We start from the raw sequence: 18862 nt of genomic DNA, 5'->3' as shown, positions 1-18862 counted from the left end.
TGACTCTGCTCATGGTGCTCCTGGAGGGGGGACTTAGAGGTGGCAAAGGAAAGGACCCGTCCCTCGCTGGGGCCCAGCAGGAGAGTGATCACAAGCTAACCTGACTGTCAGAAACCACAGCCCAGCGACCAGGGCCACAGGTGTTGCCAGCCCCTTTGGGTCAATGACCCTTTTCTGTTGGTGGCAGTTATGTTTGTCACTCTTAATTGCACTTTTTGCAGATCTCAGCCCCGGAGAGTGCCTAGAATATTTAAATTCACAACAAAATACGGCTCAAGTTTGTAGAGCACTAGTTTTGGGTGGTGATCAATAGTGAAACTATTGTATCTCTGTGGACACAAGCGCATGTATTACGCACCGGAAAGCAAAGCGCAAGTCATATTTGTGTGATTAAAGTTTTTTTTTTCTTAAAGAGAATAACAACAGACTCTCCCAAACTCTCCAGTGTGGCTTCTGCTTTCTTTGCTCCACAGAGATCTTAAGTCAGAAGTTGAGGGACTGGCTTTTTTTCTAACTTTGGATCCGACACATTATAGTTTTGATTTCTTTATCTTTGAGGCACCTACACTGTGCACTCAGGAGGGCCAAAGGGCACTCCGGGGACTCGGGATTTTACAGGTCTCAGGGACACAGTGCTACCGCATGGACACTGTGCCGACCTCTGTCGGGAGGTCGCTCCCTCCTCGAACGTCATCAGTGCAGAGACACTGCTGTCAACAGCGCACCTCTTTGCATAGCGTCGTGTTCAGTGGTCGTGGTGCACTGGAAAAGCCACGCGAGGGCAGTGGTGCCCGACCAGATTCCAAGTGCCCAGCAGGTGCGCAAGGCCCTGAACAGCTGTGGTTATTTAAGAAAATAATAATAACATTTTTAAAAACTCCACCTTGTGTGCGTATACTTCCCGGAAGCTACCAGGTTCCTATAAATATGTGCTGAGGCATTTGGACCTCACTACTTAGTGAGTAAGACGGACTGTGAGGCATTGCTTTTGTCTCCAGAGTGCCAGGGAGCCGGGACAGTTTGGGATCATCTGTCTTTTACTCTTCTCCAAATGAAGCAACTTTTATCTTCCTTAGGTTATTAATGTAATATTGTTCATCATGAAAAAATTGAGGGAAATAAATTCTGTAAAATCCTATCACTCAGAGATCGTGGGAAAGTTGTATGGATGGTTTTCACCTACATTTCAACTCATCTATGTTTATGTTTTCATGCTTTTTCTGTCTTTTTTTTTTGTGTTAGATCTTGTGGCAGAACTGAGAGAAAAGACCCTGTCACTTCCCATTCCTCTTGTATCCACTCCAAAATCCCTCATAGAAACAGGAGCACGGGGTTGCAGGAGTTGGGCAGGGGGAGGACTTACCGCAAAGAACTCTAAAGGAATGGGCGCTGGCAATTTCTCTTTAAATCTCTCATTAAACTCCTTGCCACCCAACAGCAAACCAAAAACCATCAGCCCGACGCCTAGGGAACACACGTTGAGGTTTTTAACATTCTGCAACACAGCAACTGTACTCTGCAACACAGTGAACACTGGAGTTTACATCAAGAAACAGCCCCGCACTGCACGATGCGACAACTATGCGATACCTAGAATGGGAGACGGGGTGGCACAGAGGCCTGGGGCAGCCTCATGGATGGAGCTTCTGTTTGTGATGTGGAAGAAGCTCTGGAACTGGCCAGTGGCCGTGGCTCTCCAGCCCTGTGAATGTACTATCACCACTGAACTGTGCACTTAAAAAATAAAGTGATACCTTTTGTTATATGTATTTTACCACAATAAAAATAAAAAGAGTTGAGACTTAAAATTTAACAGAGAGAGGGCTGGGGCTGGAGCTCAGTGGTTGAGTGTGTAAGTGTGTGTTTACTGTGTGCATCCCCAGAACCGCACAACCGAAAAGTGTTCTCAGGTTTAAATATCTTCCTTTATAATGTCCAGCAGGCATTTTTTTTTTTTTTTTAATTTTGAAACAAATTTTCACTCTGCAGTTCAGGCTAGCCTTGAACTTGCAGAATCCTCTTGCCTCAGCTGGCAGAGTGCTGGGATTACAGGCGTGTGCCAGCATGCCTGGCCATCAGGCATTTTTACTTTGTCATACAACTCTATAGCAGCAATTCTTCTTCTTCTTTTTTTTTTTTTTTTGTATTTTAGGGAAGGTTCTACAGGGTGTTCAGGGTCTCTTTACTAGGTTGGACTCAGAGTGAGTCGCCTGTTTACAGTCTCCCAAGGGCTGGGATTACAGGCATGTTCCACCAGGCGATTGAACCCCCTGCCCTTGAGCCTGCTTGCAGGCACTTTAATCAGCTGAGCTATTTGGCCGGCCTTATAGCAGCAATTCTTATTCACTCATTTTAGGGTGTTCCGGATATGCTAGTGCCTTGGTGTAGTGTTACAAAACTCAGAAAAGTAGCCCTGAGGCTGAACGGTGACCATTAAGAAAAGAATTATGGATTAATATCAGCAAAAGACTCCAAGGGGAAACACGGAGAAAAGCTTTCTGCAGAGACGAAGGAGAAATTATCATCAGCAGATGAATGAAAAGTCAGGTGGGCTCTGAAGGCCAGAGTAGAAATTTGGAAAAGAGCCAGAGGGAGGGAATGTGAGTGTGTGCATGTGAGTGTGCGTGTGTGAGAGTGTGTGTATGTGAGTGTGTGACTGTGTATATGTGTGTGTGTGCATGTGTGTGTGTGCATGTGAGTGTGCATGTGACAGTGTGTGCATGTGAGTGTGTGTGACAGTGTGAGTGTGTGCATGTGTATGTATGTAAGTGTGTGTGCGTGTTGGTGAGTGTGTACATGTGAGTGTGTGCGTGTGTGCATGTGTGAAGCCACTTGGTTGTGTCTGAGGGGGCCAGCCAGTCCTCATCAGCCACCCCACAAAGCCCACAGCCTCCGCAGCCAGGCTGTACGTCCTTTCCTGTGAACACTTAGAGCACACTCAGTGGGACTTGTGTGCTGTATTTTCCTTTGAGGAGTCTCAGCGTCAGAGGTCTGTCACCAGCAACGACAGGAAACTAATGTCATTGTTTAGGGTTCGGTCTTAGGCCTTGATTCCATTGTAATCAATCCAGGACTCAATGTCGTTTTCTCAAAGTGACTTTCCGTGGCGTTTTTTCTCCCAGAGTACGTGGGCCTTCTTTTCATAGCACTTAAGGTAATGTACAGTTAATTACATTCTCGTGCAACGGGTGGTTTATTCATCACCCTCCCTCCGACTGCGAGCTGGAGAGGTAGGGCCACATCTGCCTGGCTCGTTGCTGCCCCCTAGTGCCCGGCATGGTCCTGGGTCTCACGCGTCTTCTGCCCTCAACATACGGGAGTTTAAAACTACATTCACTCATGGACTTCCATTTCTACTGCACGGTGTGAAAAACCCTGCGTTGTTAGAATTCGGGCTTGTTTGCACATTAGTTGCAACATGAACCGTTATTACCCTTGTTCTCTCTGTGTTTGAAAATGCATTTTCTCTGACTTGTATTAGAGTCTATGCATAGTTTGTTATACTAATCTGGGTTAGCTGTGTTAGTCTAATCGTTTCTAGTTTCACTTTTTGGGAAGGGGTAGGGTGTAATATGGAATTGTACCCAGAGCCCATGAACTGAATTACTTCTCCAGCCATTTGAACAATTTTAACTTAGAGACAGGGTCTCATTAAATTGCCATGTTGCCCAGGCAGGCTGGGCTTGAGCCAGCAGCTCTCCCACTTCAGCCTCGCAGGGTGCTGGGATTACAGGCAGGTGCCACCTTATTTATGTTTTTCTTAAAATGGAATCATGGAGGATTTTTCTGGGGGGGTTGTTTGTTTGATTTTGATTCTAGTAAGTAATTTAAAGACATAGTGAAAGAACATATCACTCTCAAAAATTACTAACTCAGGCAGGCAAAACGGAAGCCACATCCCTGGGCAGATGATGGGGTCACCAGATAGAAACCACAGGAAAAGCTCCTGCGGGCGAAAGCAGAGTCACAGATCAGAAAATGGGATTCCAAGTTTAGGCTTCCTTGTGGTTCTCTTCCTAGAAAGTCTGAGGAGTAGCTAAGTCTTTTTTCCTTTCATAGAGTTTCTTGGAAAAAGAGGAAAATGGGACACCGAAAAGGGCAGAGAAAGCAGCCAGAAGCACGGTCCCGGAGTCGCCTACTTACATACACCACCGAGAAGATCCCGCTGTACCGCTTGGTCTTGACCCCGAACAGGTACTTGAGCATGGAGGTGAAGACGTGCACGGCGGCAGCGGTGGTGAAGCCGCGGACCAGGGGCTCGGTGAGGTAGATGGCCACGAAGCCGAACCTGCACACACCTAGGCAAAACTGTTGTTTCAACGGCAAAGAAACAAACAGATCACACAAGAGATTAGGAAGTTGCAACTGACAGAAAACACATCAAAGTTCTTTCTGGGCCCCTTTCTAACACTACAGACGTGGACCTGTCACTAAGAAATTGGTCTCTGAATATGGAGAAATCAGTGGCAGTCGGGTGGTGCCACAGAGCACAGGGACACTCAGCCTTGAGTCCCACAGCCTGAGGCACGTGTGGTCCTGCATACAGTGGTGCCCAATCACTGGCCACTCCAGCCAAGCAGATAGGGGACGTCCTCCTCCAGCACTCACCAGTACTAACCAATCCTGCCATTGCAGACCTGACTTGCTTTGGGGATTGCAAAGTGCTGAACCAAAGCATGTGAGCCCTTCCTTGTTGCAGATCAGGCACGGAGTTGGGCTGGTGCGCCTGAACCCCAGCTCTGGAGATTTTGCTTTTTGCGATAGAGTGAAACTCTAGCCCAGGCTTTGAACTCACCATGTAGCCCAGGGCGTCCTTGAACTCACGGGGATTCTCCTGGCTCAGCCTCCTGAGTGCTGGATTAGAGGCACGAGCCACCATGCCCAGCTCAGCTCTGGACTTTGGTTGGCTGGCTGCCCACCCTGTGTTAAGACCAGCCGGGAGGGGGCTGGGGAGATGGCTCAGTGGAATAAGTGCTTCTCTGGTGAGCATAAGGGCCTGAGTTCAATCCCCAGTTCCACCAAAAAAAAAAAAAAAAAAAAAAAAAAAGACCAGCTGGGAGTGCTCCGTAGATATTTTACAGGCAAACGGATGGGCCCAGCTCCCTACCCTTGTCTTACCTGAATGATTCCTGAGAGCAAGGTCACAGACATGGCGACCTTCACCCTCAAGGCGTCCCTGGCTTCCGTGCCATTGGTTGCGTTTACTCCTCCTGGAATCACTATGTCATCTGGTACTAATCGAACAGCCACACCACCAATCATCAAGCTAATGACAGCAAAAGGACCTGAAATGGGGAAGCACGGACGATCTCATGTAGGGCTCAAGAAACTACCCAGTGTAGCTGACGAGGTGGGCACAACGCATGCTTGCTGAGGGCCCATTTCCGATGTAGTCTGACGGGGATGCTGCCAGTGCGCTGAGAGACACAGGCGAGGTGCAAGGCTACCCTGCAAGGCGACTGCACCACCCTCCCAGGGTCCCGTCTCTGGAGGTGCAGACTGCAGTCTGCAGACATGGCTGCCGCAGCCCTCCATCCCCAGAACCTGGACATTTCCTCAAGAGGAGAGTGCAGTGCCTCTCTCTTTAATCTAGGTGGGCTTGAGTCATGTTAGTAATCAAAAGGACGCAGCAGCAGTGGCACTGTGTGACTTCTGGGGGGCAGTCGTAAAAGGCGGGGCAGTATCTACCCGAGAGCTATAAACCTTATGCTGGAGCCTGGGCCGCTACGCTTGTGAAAGCTCCAAAGGGGTGTAGGGGGAATTCCTGGGACTACATGGACAGACAGAGGGAGAGAGGTAAAGAGAGGAAGAAGGGAGAAGAAGAAATTGCCCAGGGCAGCCCTTCCCAAATCTGGGCCCACAGGAATGGAGAGAGATAATGTCATATTTTCTATATATTTTTAATTAAAAAATTTGACTGATCCATAATATAAGGTGCTAAATTGAGGGCCATTTGTTACCCAGCAATAGCAATTTGAAACACTGTGTTTTTAGAGAGTGGCTTTATGAGATACTGTTATAAAATGCATATGTATCTGATTTGAAATAGCTAAAGAGAAAATATATACAATTCAGACACTAAAATATGATGAAAATTATATACACACACAGTCATAGGAACCCAAAGAAAAAAGTCAGACAGGAGTAATTTTATTAGGAACTGAATTCATTTCACAGATGTTAACAATTGCTATTTTATATAAGAAAATTGTCTTTTTAAAAATTATCCTAAGAATATAAGAAAGCTGTTCACTCTAGAAGTCTTGGGAGGAGTGTATTGCTAAATATCTTTTTTTTGTGTGTGTGGAACTGGGGATTGAACTCAGGCCCTTGCACTTGCCAGGCAAGTGCTTATTCTACTGAGCTATGTCCCTGGCCCCTTGTTTTTAAGACAAAGTCTTTCTAGGTAGACCAGGCTGGGCTTGAACTTGTGATGATCTTCCTGCCTCAGCCTCACAAGAACTAGGGTTACAGGATGCCACCACACTTAACTAAAGCACCCATTGTGTGTAACAAAAGTTGTTAATCAGATGTTCTTCTGGTGTGTGTGTGTGTGTGTGTGTGTGTGTGTGTGTGTGTGTGTGTATGGTGCCAGGGATCAAACTCAGGACCTTGCGCTTGTCGGGCAGTCGCTTATGCCACTGAGCTATCTCCCCCGTGCTTAATCAGATGTTCTAATAACAACCCCAGTATTTCTCTGGCACAAGGTGGGGCTCGGGATGCGAACAGGACAGAGACTAGAATATCAAGTTCCAGAGTAAGCGTTTACCTATGGATATGTGTCTGGAGGTTCCAAGGAAACAGTACATGATCACGGGGTAGAACGAGGAGTACAGGCCGAACACCGGCGGCACCGCGGCCAGCATCGCGAAGGCCAAGCCTGTGGGGTTAAAAGGAGAGTCAGGAGTGGACAGGAGAGGCGGCGCGGGCGCCCTGGGGCTTCTCTCTGGCGCCTCGGGGGAAGCCCACCCTCATCATGGACCCGAAGTACCCCCCTGCCCGCCTTCACCCTGGTCCCCCGTGGGACCTTGTGTCTGCAGAGCTTGGGCTGGCGTGGTCTTCTCTGTTCATCTCCCCTGTGCAGGGTATGGGCTTGTCGCTGCTTTAGTTTTAAAAAAGTAGACAAAAGCAGGTTTTCCTCAGCGGTAAGGTTTTCCTCTGCGGGCGCAGATGTAGTCTGGTGCTGATGCCCAAGCGCTCTCGTTCTAACGGTGTGTTCTGTGGGGTCCTGCAGACTCCCTTGCCGCGAGGAGCCCCACCGTCCACTCCAGCGGTGTGACGCCGGCTCCTGCCCCTCGGAGCCTGGCTCCGGCCCGTGTCAGCAGGCGCGGTCTCCATCAGGCACCGGCTCCGCCTTTCACAGGCGCACGCAGGCCAGACACCTTCCCGGGTGCCCAGATTTCCAAAGGGCAAGCTTGGCATTTTGCCCAACAAGCTTGCGAAGTGCAGGCCACGCCTCCGAGGACTCCGCTCTGCTGTCCCCGCCAGCTCACACCAGACTGAATCTGTGGACTGTCAGGAGAACGACTTGAGGCTCTCAGCACACTGAGTGGAAGAAGGTGCAGGGACTTCCTTTACCTGCACGCGCCAGAGCGTTGCATTCGGTACAGTGACGACCCTCCACCCAGAGTTCGCATCAGGGCTTGCTCTTCACGATAAACGTCTCCACAAATACTTGAAGACCCGAATCCGCCTTGACAGAATGACAGAGTAGCTGCATGGCCCCAAACAACCCTGCTCTCCAGCTACTCACTTCCTTAGTCTTAAATCCCTAGCAACCGCTGACCCTTTCTCTCCCTCCAGCTCTGGCTTTCCCAGAATGTCACATGCTGGGGCCTTGCAGTACGTGGCTAGTTCGCGTGGCCTCTTTGGCTCAGAGGGGAGCACTTCAGCTGTGCCACGTCTTTCCATGGTATGAGGGCGCGTTTCCTTTTGGGGTGAATCCTGTTCCACCGTGTGGATGTAGCACAGTTAATCTACTGGCGAAAAGACATCCTGGCTGCTTCTGAGGTTCGATAGCTATGAGTGAAGTGGCTAGAAATTGCTATGGGCAGGTTTTTTAAAAAAACAGATAGGGTGAGAGAAATTTTGTTTTTGCTTCTATTTCTACATCACATAAATAAAAGAACCAAAAACTCACATGGTCATTTCAACAGACGCAGAAAAAGCCTTTGATAAACTCAGGGTTTTAAGAAAGAGACCTGTTTTTGAGCAATGGGACTTTTTTTTTTTTTTTTCTTGTGAGAATTAGGTACAATCTCCAGGGGACGCTGCAAATGCTTTGAGAAGCCCATTGTGAAGAAGCACACGGAGAGAGGCAGAGGCCCAACAGCACCCCAATCCTTCTCTGGGTCCCCAGCCCTCTGCTATCTCCTGTCTCTCCAGGTTCCCCCTGAGTAACTAGCCAGCATCACCTGCAACTCCAGAACGAGTTCCTCTATTCATCTCTGTTTTTAAAATTCAGCATCCTTGACAGAGCGGTGACGCACCTCTCCCCCACATATGGCAAACTCTGGGGCCACTTTCATAGTGTAAGTGCTCCTGCCACTGAGTGGTCAGAGGTCATGATACTGCAGGCTATTGAAACATACACAGGAAAGACCCCACAGTAAACAGCATCCATCGCATGGTGAGAAAAATTTTGTTTTTGTTTCTATTTTTATGTCACACGAATAGGAGCAAGGACAAGAAAATTACATGATCATCTCAATAGATGCAGAAAAAGCCTTTGATAAATTCCAATATTCATTCATGATGAAAACACTGAAGCAAATAGATGTAGAAGAACTTTATCTCCATCCAGCAAAGCCATTTATGACAAACTAACTGCTAACGTCATACGAAGGAGGGAAAAACTGAAAGCTCTCCCTCCAACGTCAGGATCAAGGGAAGGATGCCCTCTCTCCCCACTGCTGCTCAGCACAGCGCTTGAGACATTAGGCCGAGCGATCAGGCAAGAGAGGGTAACAAAAGGGATGTGTATAAGAAAAGCAAAAGTCAAAGTATTGTTCTTTGTGGATGATATAGAAGACCCCCCAAAGCCATCACCAAACTCTTAGAATTAATAATCAATTCAGCATTTGGCTACAAAACCAACACACAAAAACCGATAGTGTTCCTGTACACCAATAATGAACTCGCTGCAAAAAAAGTTAGGAAAAAGATGCTGATTTTACAATAACACCAAGAAAAATTAAATGCTGAGAAATTATCAAAGAAGTGAAAAGACTTGTATGATGAAAACTACACACAGCACTCTGAAAAAGGAGCAGGAAGAAGACATCAGGGAATGCAAAGCGATCCCTTGTTCCTGGATCAGCAGAACGAATCTTGTCAAAATGGCCATAGTTCCAAAACGGATGCACAGATTTAATGGAATCTCAAATAAAGTTTAATGAAATCTCAAACAGCATTCTTTGCAGAACCAGAGAAACAATCCTAAAATTCACATGGAACCAGAAGAGATCCAGACTAGCGAAAGCAAGGAGATTCCATCTAACCCTCAAATACTCGGTATCATTAAGAACTCAAATAATAAGAAATGCTGCCAAGGCTGCAGGGTTAAGGGCAGATTTTTATTTAATCCTCCCGACATCTCTTGGCTTCTCCACTCTGTCACCCCCAGCACCGTACAGGGCAGGCACCTGCATATCCTTGTGACACTTCATAGTAAAGAGACACTCAACCAGTTCCCTCACTCGTAGCCCTTTCTGGCTCCCAGACTTGACCGTATTTGGAGCCTGGGAGTCCCAGGGTACTGCAGAGCAGATCCCTAAATTTCAGTTTCCTCCATTCCGGGATTCTCATTTGTCCTTCGCTTGGTCTCCATATGTCTCTTCTCGAACTCTCTTTGTCTTTGTTAGTGGACAGATTTAAAATTGAATAGAGATAAACCCATGTATCTACTCTGTCATTCTGAACAAGAAAAATCTTTTCTTAAATTTAAATTATTCATCAATCACAATAAATTTACTTTCAGTGTCTGCTACATATTTTTATATTTGTCTACCTTTATTGAGTAAAAAGGTGCAGAATAATAGTTTTTTGATATAAATTTATGGGGTGCTCTACGCCTCTCAGCTATATCTGACCTAGTGGATTACTCTATGCTTTACAGTATTTTCTCCCTTTCATTAATACCACATCCTTTTGGCTTTCCTTCACCTTTTCAGATACTTCTTATTGGTTTCTTCTGCTGGTTTTGCCTTATCTCTTTGACCATTTTCCCCCTCTCTTCCCCTTCCACTCTCCTTCCCCTCCTCTCTCCTCCCCCCTCCTTCTTCATCTTGTTCTTCTTCTTGTTCTTCTTCTTGTTCTTCTTGTTCTTCTTCTTGTTCTTCTTCTTGTTCTTCTTCTTGTTCTTCTTCTTGTTCTTCTTGTTCTTGTTCTTCTTCTTGTTCTTCTTCTTGTTCTTCTTCTTCTTCTTCTTCTTCTTCTTCTTCTTCTTCTTCTTCTTCTTCTTCTTCTTCTTCTTCTTCTTCTTCTTCTTCTTCTTCTCTCTTTTACTTTTTGCAGAACTGGGATTGAACTCAGGCCCTTGTGCTTGCCAGGGGAATGCTTCTTGCTTGCTTGCTTGATTTCTCTTTCTTTCTTTCTTTCTTTCTTTCTTTCTTTCTTTCTTTCTTTCTTTCTTTCTTTCTTCTTCCTTCCTTCCTTCATTCCTTTTTTTCCCTTTTTCTCTGAGATACGATTTCATTATATAGTCCAGGCTGGCTTCACACTAACTCACAGCAATCCTCCTGCTTCAGCCTCCCAAGTCCTGGGATTACAGATGTGTACCACCACAACTGGCTCTATTTGACTTCTAATGTTTCACAGAGCTTGATCTTGGCTACGTTCTCTTGACATTCTCTTCCTGGCTGTCCTTAACTATGGCCATATTTAAATGCTATGAATGTGTCAGTGATGCCCAAGTTGATATCCCTAGGCCACACCTGTCTTTTGGCCTGATACATATATATATATATATATATATATATATATATGACCTAATTGTCTGTATCTTAAACTTAACATGTTCAAATTTACCCTTCCATACTTTCCTGCCTGCTTTACTTGTTGGGCAGCTGGCACCTCTATCCCTTGGCGACACCCATGTGTCATTCTGGACCATTCCTCTTCTGCACAATGACAGCATCCAGTTCGATGGCCCAGGGTGTTAGCCATCCTTGACACACCCCTTGTCTTTGCTCTGCACAACATCTGGTCTCCTGTCTTACCTACAAGCTAGACCACATATCTTTCCAGTTTCACAGCCACCACCCTGTAAGGATGAAAGAAAATCAATGCGTGAGAAGCTCAGGGGTGACTGCGAGCCGGAGGCTTCCTTGAGTGGATGCCTTCATGGCTTCTGATGGCGCTCATCCCACTGGGCTGCACGTCAGTTTAGCTTCTGTTCCACTGCAGATGTGAGCCCTTGTCTGCTCCTCACCTGTCTTGCCTTTGCCCCTTTTTGTTTGATTGTTTTGGGGTGATGGTGGCAAAATGGTTGTGGAAAACTATCCCAAACCTGGTTTAAGATTCTACTTAAGAGATTGACTAGCTGTAGCTAATCTGTCACTTCGAAAATTAAAAATTCAGTTAACTGATCATTAGCGGAAATCTTTTCCTTACAAAGTAAATTTTGGGAAACTGGCTAGAAGGAAATAGAGTTCTGGCCAACTGACCTAGAGCTGCTTGAGGCATTATCAGCTTTGCCTGCACTGAGGCCCTGGCAGACCAGGCTCTAACAGGTCCCCACCTCCACTCTGGTGGCTCTTCCACCAGCCAGGTCTGGTTCTCACTTATTGACCTCCTACTTCGAAAATCCGTATGAAAAGTGCATTGACAGCTTTCTCTGCGTGTGGAGTGAAATCTGGAAGTGGCCTGAGAAGGCTCTGAAGGCCTCCTGACCACCGACCGCTCCCTCCCCTCCTCTCGGCCAGCTGGCCAACCCCACTCAGCCCTCCTACCCAGCGCCTTCCCACACACTACGCCTTCTGCCTAGGATGTAGTTCAAGCCTCACGTCTTCAAAGAACTTTCGGTGGCTTCTCTACCTATGTTAGGCCCCCAATTATCATTCCACAGTATCTTATCTTCTCCTTAAGGCATTTATAATTATAAATTTATCAATGCCTTTTAGTTGCTTCATAGCACTTCCAGTTGAGTGGGTAGCTCCTGTGGATACAGCAGGCTGCTTGAAATATACATATTGTTCAGAAGAACAGATGAATATTTTCCTAAGGTCATATCATATGTAAAATCACAGAGCTGCAAAGGAATTTAGTGTTCCATGGTCCTTCGTAATTAGAACCTGAACCTAAACTTAGAAGCAAGAACTTTAATGAAAACCATATCAAAATGTTGACTGAGTGACAGACTTAGCAAGCGGTAAGATACTATAATGCCAAAGGGGTGCACAGATCTGTAGAATAGCACCCCTGTTTTCTACTGTTCATGTCCCCACAGAGTTTAAGGGCGAGGTTTCTGAACTCCTTTAGAAAGGCAAAGGTTACTGCACTGATATGATAAAAGCTGCTAATTTGTTGGCATGATAAAAATGTCAAGTAATTTTTGAGAAGAGGCCAGTAAAGAAAAGAAAGGAATCAAAGGAAGGAAAGAAAGGAAAAAACAGAAGGAAGGAAGCCAGCCCACCAGCCAGCCCTCCGTCTTCTTACTAACCTTGTGGAAGCTGGAGGACTCCAGTGCTTATGCCTGAAACCAAGTCACCCAACACATACTCCTTGAATTTATACGCTGGCAACCACTTTGTTATGGGCAGGAACATATAAATAATATTTCTTATTTTTTTAGGAGTACACCTGGTAAGACAGAGAGAGACAGAGTTATAAATGAGGACCATCTCTGTAGCATTCACGAGGCATCCTCCCTTCCCCACATCCACAAGGAAGAGGGAAAGCTTTGGACTGGTGATTCAAGATGTTGGCAGGTGCAGAAGGAGGCAGAGTCAGGCGGAGACAGAGTGGCTGGAACACGCTTGAGAGCCAGAGGGAAGAAGTGGACGTCTCAGAGGTGAGTGGAGAATTAGAGAGTGGGCAGTTTATGGAAACTTTTACAGGGACATGAGGCATAGTAGGAACTCAATAGTGGGCTAGATAGGGAAGCTGCGTCCAGTCGAACAACTGACAGTCACTGGAGACAGCTCTGCAGACCAAGAGCAACACCACCTGTTTCCACCACTCCACCCAACAGGTTTTCGTTACACATTTGACCTGGCTTCTGTCCTCCCAGAATGATACAATAAAGGGAAAAGCTTAGAGCGCAACATACGTGAATGCCTGTTTCAGCTTATCCCCGATGGAATCCGAAACTTTTTCCTTCTCATGGAGTCGTTCCTGCAGGACAGGATGGCTGAAAATTGGCCTTTCCACGTAGTACCTCTGAGTTGTTGCAAGGATTTCATTTTCTTCAGCATGATCCATAGTACTCCAAAATTATTCACCAACAGCAGGAGACAAGCATTTCCTGAGTGTCGCTATGGGAGAGGATCAAAACTCACTTTAGATGTCCAAATCCCATTGCGAGGGTTCCTAAGCCTTTCTTCCTCCTGGTACTCTGAGCTCTAAGGACTTCCTGGACCTCCCACTGTTCTTTTATAGTAGGCACTAACAAATAGAAAAAAATCAGAGTCAATAAAAAACATATGTGTGATTTATTCCCTCCCAGAGCACTAAGTGGATAATGCACATACTTTCAACAAGAACCCATATTAAGGCTGATGGTTAAATAATGCAGTCAGTTGCCTTCAGCTTTATGTGAGTAGAACTGTAAACCAGGCCAACTCTGAGCAGCTGTATGTCAGGCAAACAGAAAGAGGGTAAAATTGGTGCTTAAATTGAGCCTGAGTTTCTGGAAGGTATGTTAACCTCCTTCCAGTTCCACTTCCTTACACTATTCTGTGGTTCAGAACTGAGACTCATGCCTCTGTGAAGGAAGTCCCCAGTGACTTTTGTAAAAGGTCACAAATTCAAAGCATCTCTGTGTAATATTCTAATGTTGTTTTAAAGTTGATTATGTTGTCAAGTGTTAGACTATTACTATGGTTATATTTTCTCCCTTATTTCCTAGTGAATACCACCAATTATGTGAAAAGAAATAACTAAGGAATGAGATGCTGACATATTTGTGCACATGGAGTTATGTACATGAATAGTCATAGTAGATTTATAATAGTAAACAATTTGAAAAAACTCAAATGTTTACCTCTATGCCACAAAAACTACATTTTGGGTATACTCATAAATTGAGAATACTCGTAAATTGAGTATTTTGTAGTAGTTAGAAGAAAAAGGTCTAAATGTGTCATCAATAAATCTTGAAAACTTAATTTTCAGTGGAAGTATAAGGTATAGCCTGGGCATGGTGGCATATTTAGGAGGCTGAAGCAGGAGGATTGCTGTGAGTTTGAGGCCAGACTGGGATATAAAGTGAGTTCAAGGCCAGCCTTAACTGCATAGTGAAACCCTGTCTCAAAAAGACATACACACACACACATACACACACACACATGCACATACACAAAGACATAGATGGATATAATTATTTAAACCAAGTTAAGCTGGGCGTGGAGGTGCATGGCTGTAATCACAGCACCCCAGCGGCTGAGGCAAGAGGATCAGTACAAGCTGGAGACCAGCCTGGGCTACAAAGTTAAAAACTTATGAAGTAACAGAGCCTATGTTATTACAGGCACATTGTTATTTAGACACACATATACAGAGTGAAAGCACAAAAACATTTGTGTCAGTGACAAACACTACGGTCAGGATGGGATTACCTCTGGAGAAAAGGAGAAAGATGAGGAAATGATAGCCAGCCGGAACTAACCGCATCTGCTAGCTAGTGATGGCAAAAATGAATAGGGACAAATACTGCTAACTAAGACAGGCTGTGTGGTAAGAAAGCTGGTGTTTATTACGTGATTCCTCGAACTTGTCTTTATGTTTAAACTAGGTACCTCATAATAAAAAAGCCAGTACGTGACTAAACCCAGCTCTCCAACTCAAGGAGGGTAATACAGAAGATTTGCATTTAACATGAACACCTAGCTATATGCCTGAAGGTGGCTTCAGGACCATGGGTTACTAGAGTTGGTCAACTCACTTCTGTTATGGTGAAAAGTCAGGTTTCCACCAAGCTGAATTATAGTCCAACGAACTCAGCGTTTGTGTGACTGACCACAAAATGCAACGCAAAGCACATGCTCATATCCGAGGAGGTTGAATTTTCAAGAGCCTAGGGTTCAATGGAATGCTAGTAGCTGTGGGACCAAGGCAAGAATGGTGCGATAATCCAGTGGATCCAGGGTTGTCGCCTCTAATTCCTGTCCCAGCTGAGGTCCTGTGTGACCGAATGGAGATGTGTGGCCTCAGGAGTGACTGTATCCTAAGGACTCTGCTCACTCCTGTCCTTCTGTCCCCTCTGAGAGAGGACGTATTGTGTCTATCTTGGAGACGGAGACTGGGCTCTCACCTGCTGGCACCTTGACCTTGGACTCCCTTGGCACCCTGTAGAATAAATTTCTGCTGTTCGGAGCTGCGCCAGTTGGTGGCGCTTCACAGAGCACAGACACACAGAGACAGGCGTGCTAATTGGGTGGCGGGAGGGGGCTTTGCAGTAGACTCTAACACAGATTGGGCGTCTTTTGCTTTAGGTGAGCAGTGCTGGCTGGCCGCCTCTCAGGTGGCTTTCTACGAGCTTTTTAGGAGCCATTACACAGAATTAAAATGTAGCCGAGACAGCCACTTAAAACATCAGGTGTCCTTATCTTTACCGTTAGCAGTCCTCGGCCATCAGCATTTCTTCTTTAAAACGCATGAATCTGGAGGCCGCCTGATACCTTCTCACCCCTCCAGCATCTTTAAATTCCTCTTCTTTAATTCACCAGAACAATTATCTGTGTGCTTTAAAAGTCCCCGGGAATAGTCAGATGATCAGGTATTTACAGTATTGACCTTCAGCTCTGGCTGGACCGAGCATCATGTCAGGTACTTTAGAAAAACACAGGTGACTGGGGCCACCCTGACCAGGCGGAGCAAGTGTGCAGGGTGAGGGCCCAGGGTCTGCCTTCTAAAGCATCCTCCCGCGGGTCTAAGGGCAGCTCACGCTGGGGCTGGCTTACAACCAGAGATGGAGAAGTAGACAGGGAAAAAATAATACAATCACAAAGAAACTTTTTTTCCATTTTTAGTGGCCTAGTTTTGACATTGCAGAATTAATTATTAATGATGCGATATCAGAGTCATATATGTGTGTGTAGTAGAACATATGGAAGCGTACAAAACAGTAATAACAGTGTGAACACCTGTGTAATCACAGTTCGCCTGTGTATGGAGCCTGGAAAGGCAGCGTTTGTGTTCCTCTCTGCTCCACCTTTCTTGAAGTGACCCTTAGGCTGAGCTGGTTGCTTATCATTATCTTAATTCTTCTCATATATTTACAACTTTTGTATAGTCTTATACACAAAATGATTTACCTGGGTGTGGTGGCCCAAACCTGTAATCCTGGCATTCAGGAGACTGAGGCAGGAGGATCGCCATGAGTTTAAGGCCAGCCTGAGGTACATAGCAAGAGCCCGTCTCAAACAAGCAAACGGAAACCCGAAACAAAACAAAACAAAATCTCCAAAAACTATATATGAAAAAGTTTCTGTTGCATCCCATGTCTTGAACTTTACATTTTTACCATCTGGAGAGTGAAAACCATAATTTTGTTTACTTTTAATTAGTATTAAAATGCACATTTTTCTTTTCACTTTTCACATTTACTATTACAAATGAGTCTAAGCATTGTTATCATTTGGGTTTTTTTTTTAAAGCAAAAAATGGATCCCTGTCTTTATCCATTTTGCCACAGGATTGTTTTCTTTTTCTTGGTTTGTAACAATTATTACAAAGAAACATTTAAAAGCAAAAGTGAAGTATGGGCTCTTAGGTAATTCATACTGAATCAGCGACACAGCTAAAGCTAGATGAGAGTATTTTTATAGCAATCTTCATAATGGATGGTGCACTATAACCTTGTAACATAGCCCAGCAACAAAGTGCAGTCTAAAGAAACATGGTCAGGAAAAGTTCATGGCGTCAGTGCGCAGAGGAATTTCAGGTGTCAGGAGCTGCTTCAGCGCTGAGCTGGCTTCTCGGAGTTTGCTGTCTCATCTGGGATGTCGGGTCTGGGCAGCTCTGAGCACCGCCGCTGTCTGCCTCTCCCACAGGGGGTCCTGGTTTGATTGGTCTGGGAAGCAGGCAGGGACTGGGAGTTTAGAAGCTCGCAGGTGATTCCACAGTGCAGCCAGGGTGCAAGGCACTGACTTAGCAGACAGCAAAACAAACACCCACACCTCCGCAATCCCGCGTGCCAAGCGGACCAGCAAGAAGGAAACACCTGAATGTGGTAAGTCCTTGTGTGACGTGCGTGAGCTGCGCCACCATCTTTCCTCATGTGTGCTCCTGAAAAACTGAACAACAAACTGCAAAGATAACCCTTCAGCCTAGGCTCCTCAGGCAAACCCAGCTGTCCCAGCCATTTCTCGGAGAGGCTAAATCGAGAGCCAATCTCCAGGACACTTAGGTCACTAATCATTAGACGAACTGAGGGAAGCATTAGTTTAGAGATTTCTCTGCAGAGTCGTCAGGGGAAGTACACAGGCTCAGGTAAATGTACGTGCCAGGTGTGTAAACACATGTTAACAAGTGTAGGTGTGTCCCAAATATGGCTCTTGTATTCACGTTTTTCCTTTAGATCAACTGTAACTGGATAATTTTCTATTTTTTATTTTTTTAAAAAATTTAAGAATACAAAATGTTGACAGGAAAAAAATAGCATTAGAAGTGATACAAAATTTCACTAAACAAAGTAATAGAAATTCAGGAGTGGTTGCCGTATTGCATGATGCTATCTTCAGGTTAGCTGCTCAGGTTATCAGATATAAATGTGCAAGATTGGTTTAAAGAAAAAAAAAACAAAAAAGTGGTAAGAAATCCAAAATAATAAAAGAATAACAGGAAAAAAATTTAAGCATTAATTTTCAAAAGACCAGCAGAAATCGGCAGAACAATTATCCAAACTATTCCGCATATATACCTAAATGTATCATTTCAGCTTGTATTTTCCTTTGCTAACTCTGGCCATCCACAGCACTCTTATTTTTGAGGTTACAGAATGCTGTGTATAATCTATATCCTCCTTGAGGGGTCTGTTTGGTAGCTCAGGGCTGTCCTAACTAGGAAAGGAAGGAGAAGAGGATGCTATAATGAAATACTCTGATTTCGTACAAGGAGGTATCCTTCCAGGCACTCATTAGTCTCCACAACAATGATCCAATGATTGAATCCTTGATGGGTGTCAGTAACCACTGGAGAAGAAATAGAGGCAAAGAAGGCAAGCACCAACATTAGGCGCTCAAGTGACCAAATTCACATGACCAGTAATGAGCGATCCATGTGCTGATTGAAACTGTGAATCACTAAGTGGTAAAACGACGCAAAGCCTGGCCTACAGGAGAAAGGTTCATTTTAGTGTGGCCCAAAGGGACAAGCCTTCTGCCAGGTTCTCAAGCAAAAGCACTAACGAAGCAAACCCACTTTGCAGGGGGCACCTCTAGATGCACTAGTGGGTAGGGGACTCATTTCAAAGGTGGAGATATTTATAAGTAAAAGTTATACCAAAATGGCAGTAAAGTTTTAAGCTTCAACAATGGTTTTGTGGAAGACATTCCAAGAATCTTGGGCATGAGGACCAGGTTCTGTATGGAAGGTGGTGAACAGCTCCAGTGTCCCTACATGGTCCACCATGCCTTAACTTTCTGTCCTGGAAAGATTTCCTGGCTCTCTGCAGATTCTGATTTAGTTATTTTATTTCTTT

General features: G+C 45.3%; 1 protein-coding gene across 8 annotated transcripts in view; it reads right to left on the bottom strand.

Annotated features, from left to right (window-relative positions):
* The window catches only part of Slc26a5 (solute carrier family 26 member 5), a 30745-nt gene extending 17271 nt beyond the window's left edge, over positions 1-13474 (bottom strand). For 7 of the 8 annotated variants that reach the window (XR_001117247.1, XR_001117248.1, XR_002822806.1 and 4 more), the window contains exons 1-6: positions 13271-13474; positions 12662-12801; positions 6770-6880; positions 5119-5285; positions 4144-4308; positions 1364-1516 (exon numbers count right to left, since the gene is read on the bottom strand). Coding sequence is in view for 5 of the 8 variants with exons in the window: in XM_004639242.1 (XP_004639299.1) it covers positions 1364-1516; positions 4144-4308; positions 5119-5285; positions 6770-6880; positions 12662-12801; positions 13271-13422 (888 nt within the window). In the remaining 3 variants the exon portion in view is untranslated. The remainder of the gene's footprint in view (positions 1-1363; positions 1517-4143; positions 4309-5118; positions 5286-6769; positions 6881-12661; positions 12802-13270) is intronic. The other variant, XM_012516492.1, reaches the window with a different exon arrangement.
* Positions 13475-18862: the final 5388 nt, after the last annotated feature.

This window comes from Octodon degus, unplaced genomic scaffold, assembly GCF_000260255.1.
Source record: "Octodon degus isolate 3935 unplaced genomic scaffold, OctDeg1.0 scaffold00108, whole genome shotgun sequence".
NCBI lineage: Eukaryota > Metazoa > Chordata > Mammalia > Rodentia > Octodontidae > Octodon > Octodon degus.
Note: the sequence above shows the minus strand (reverse complement) of the source record. Positions and strands in the feature narration are given on the sequence as shown.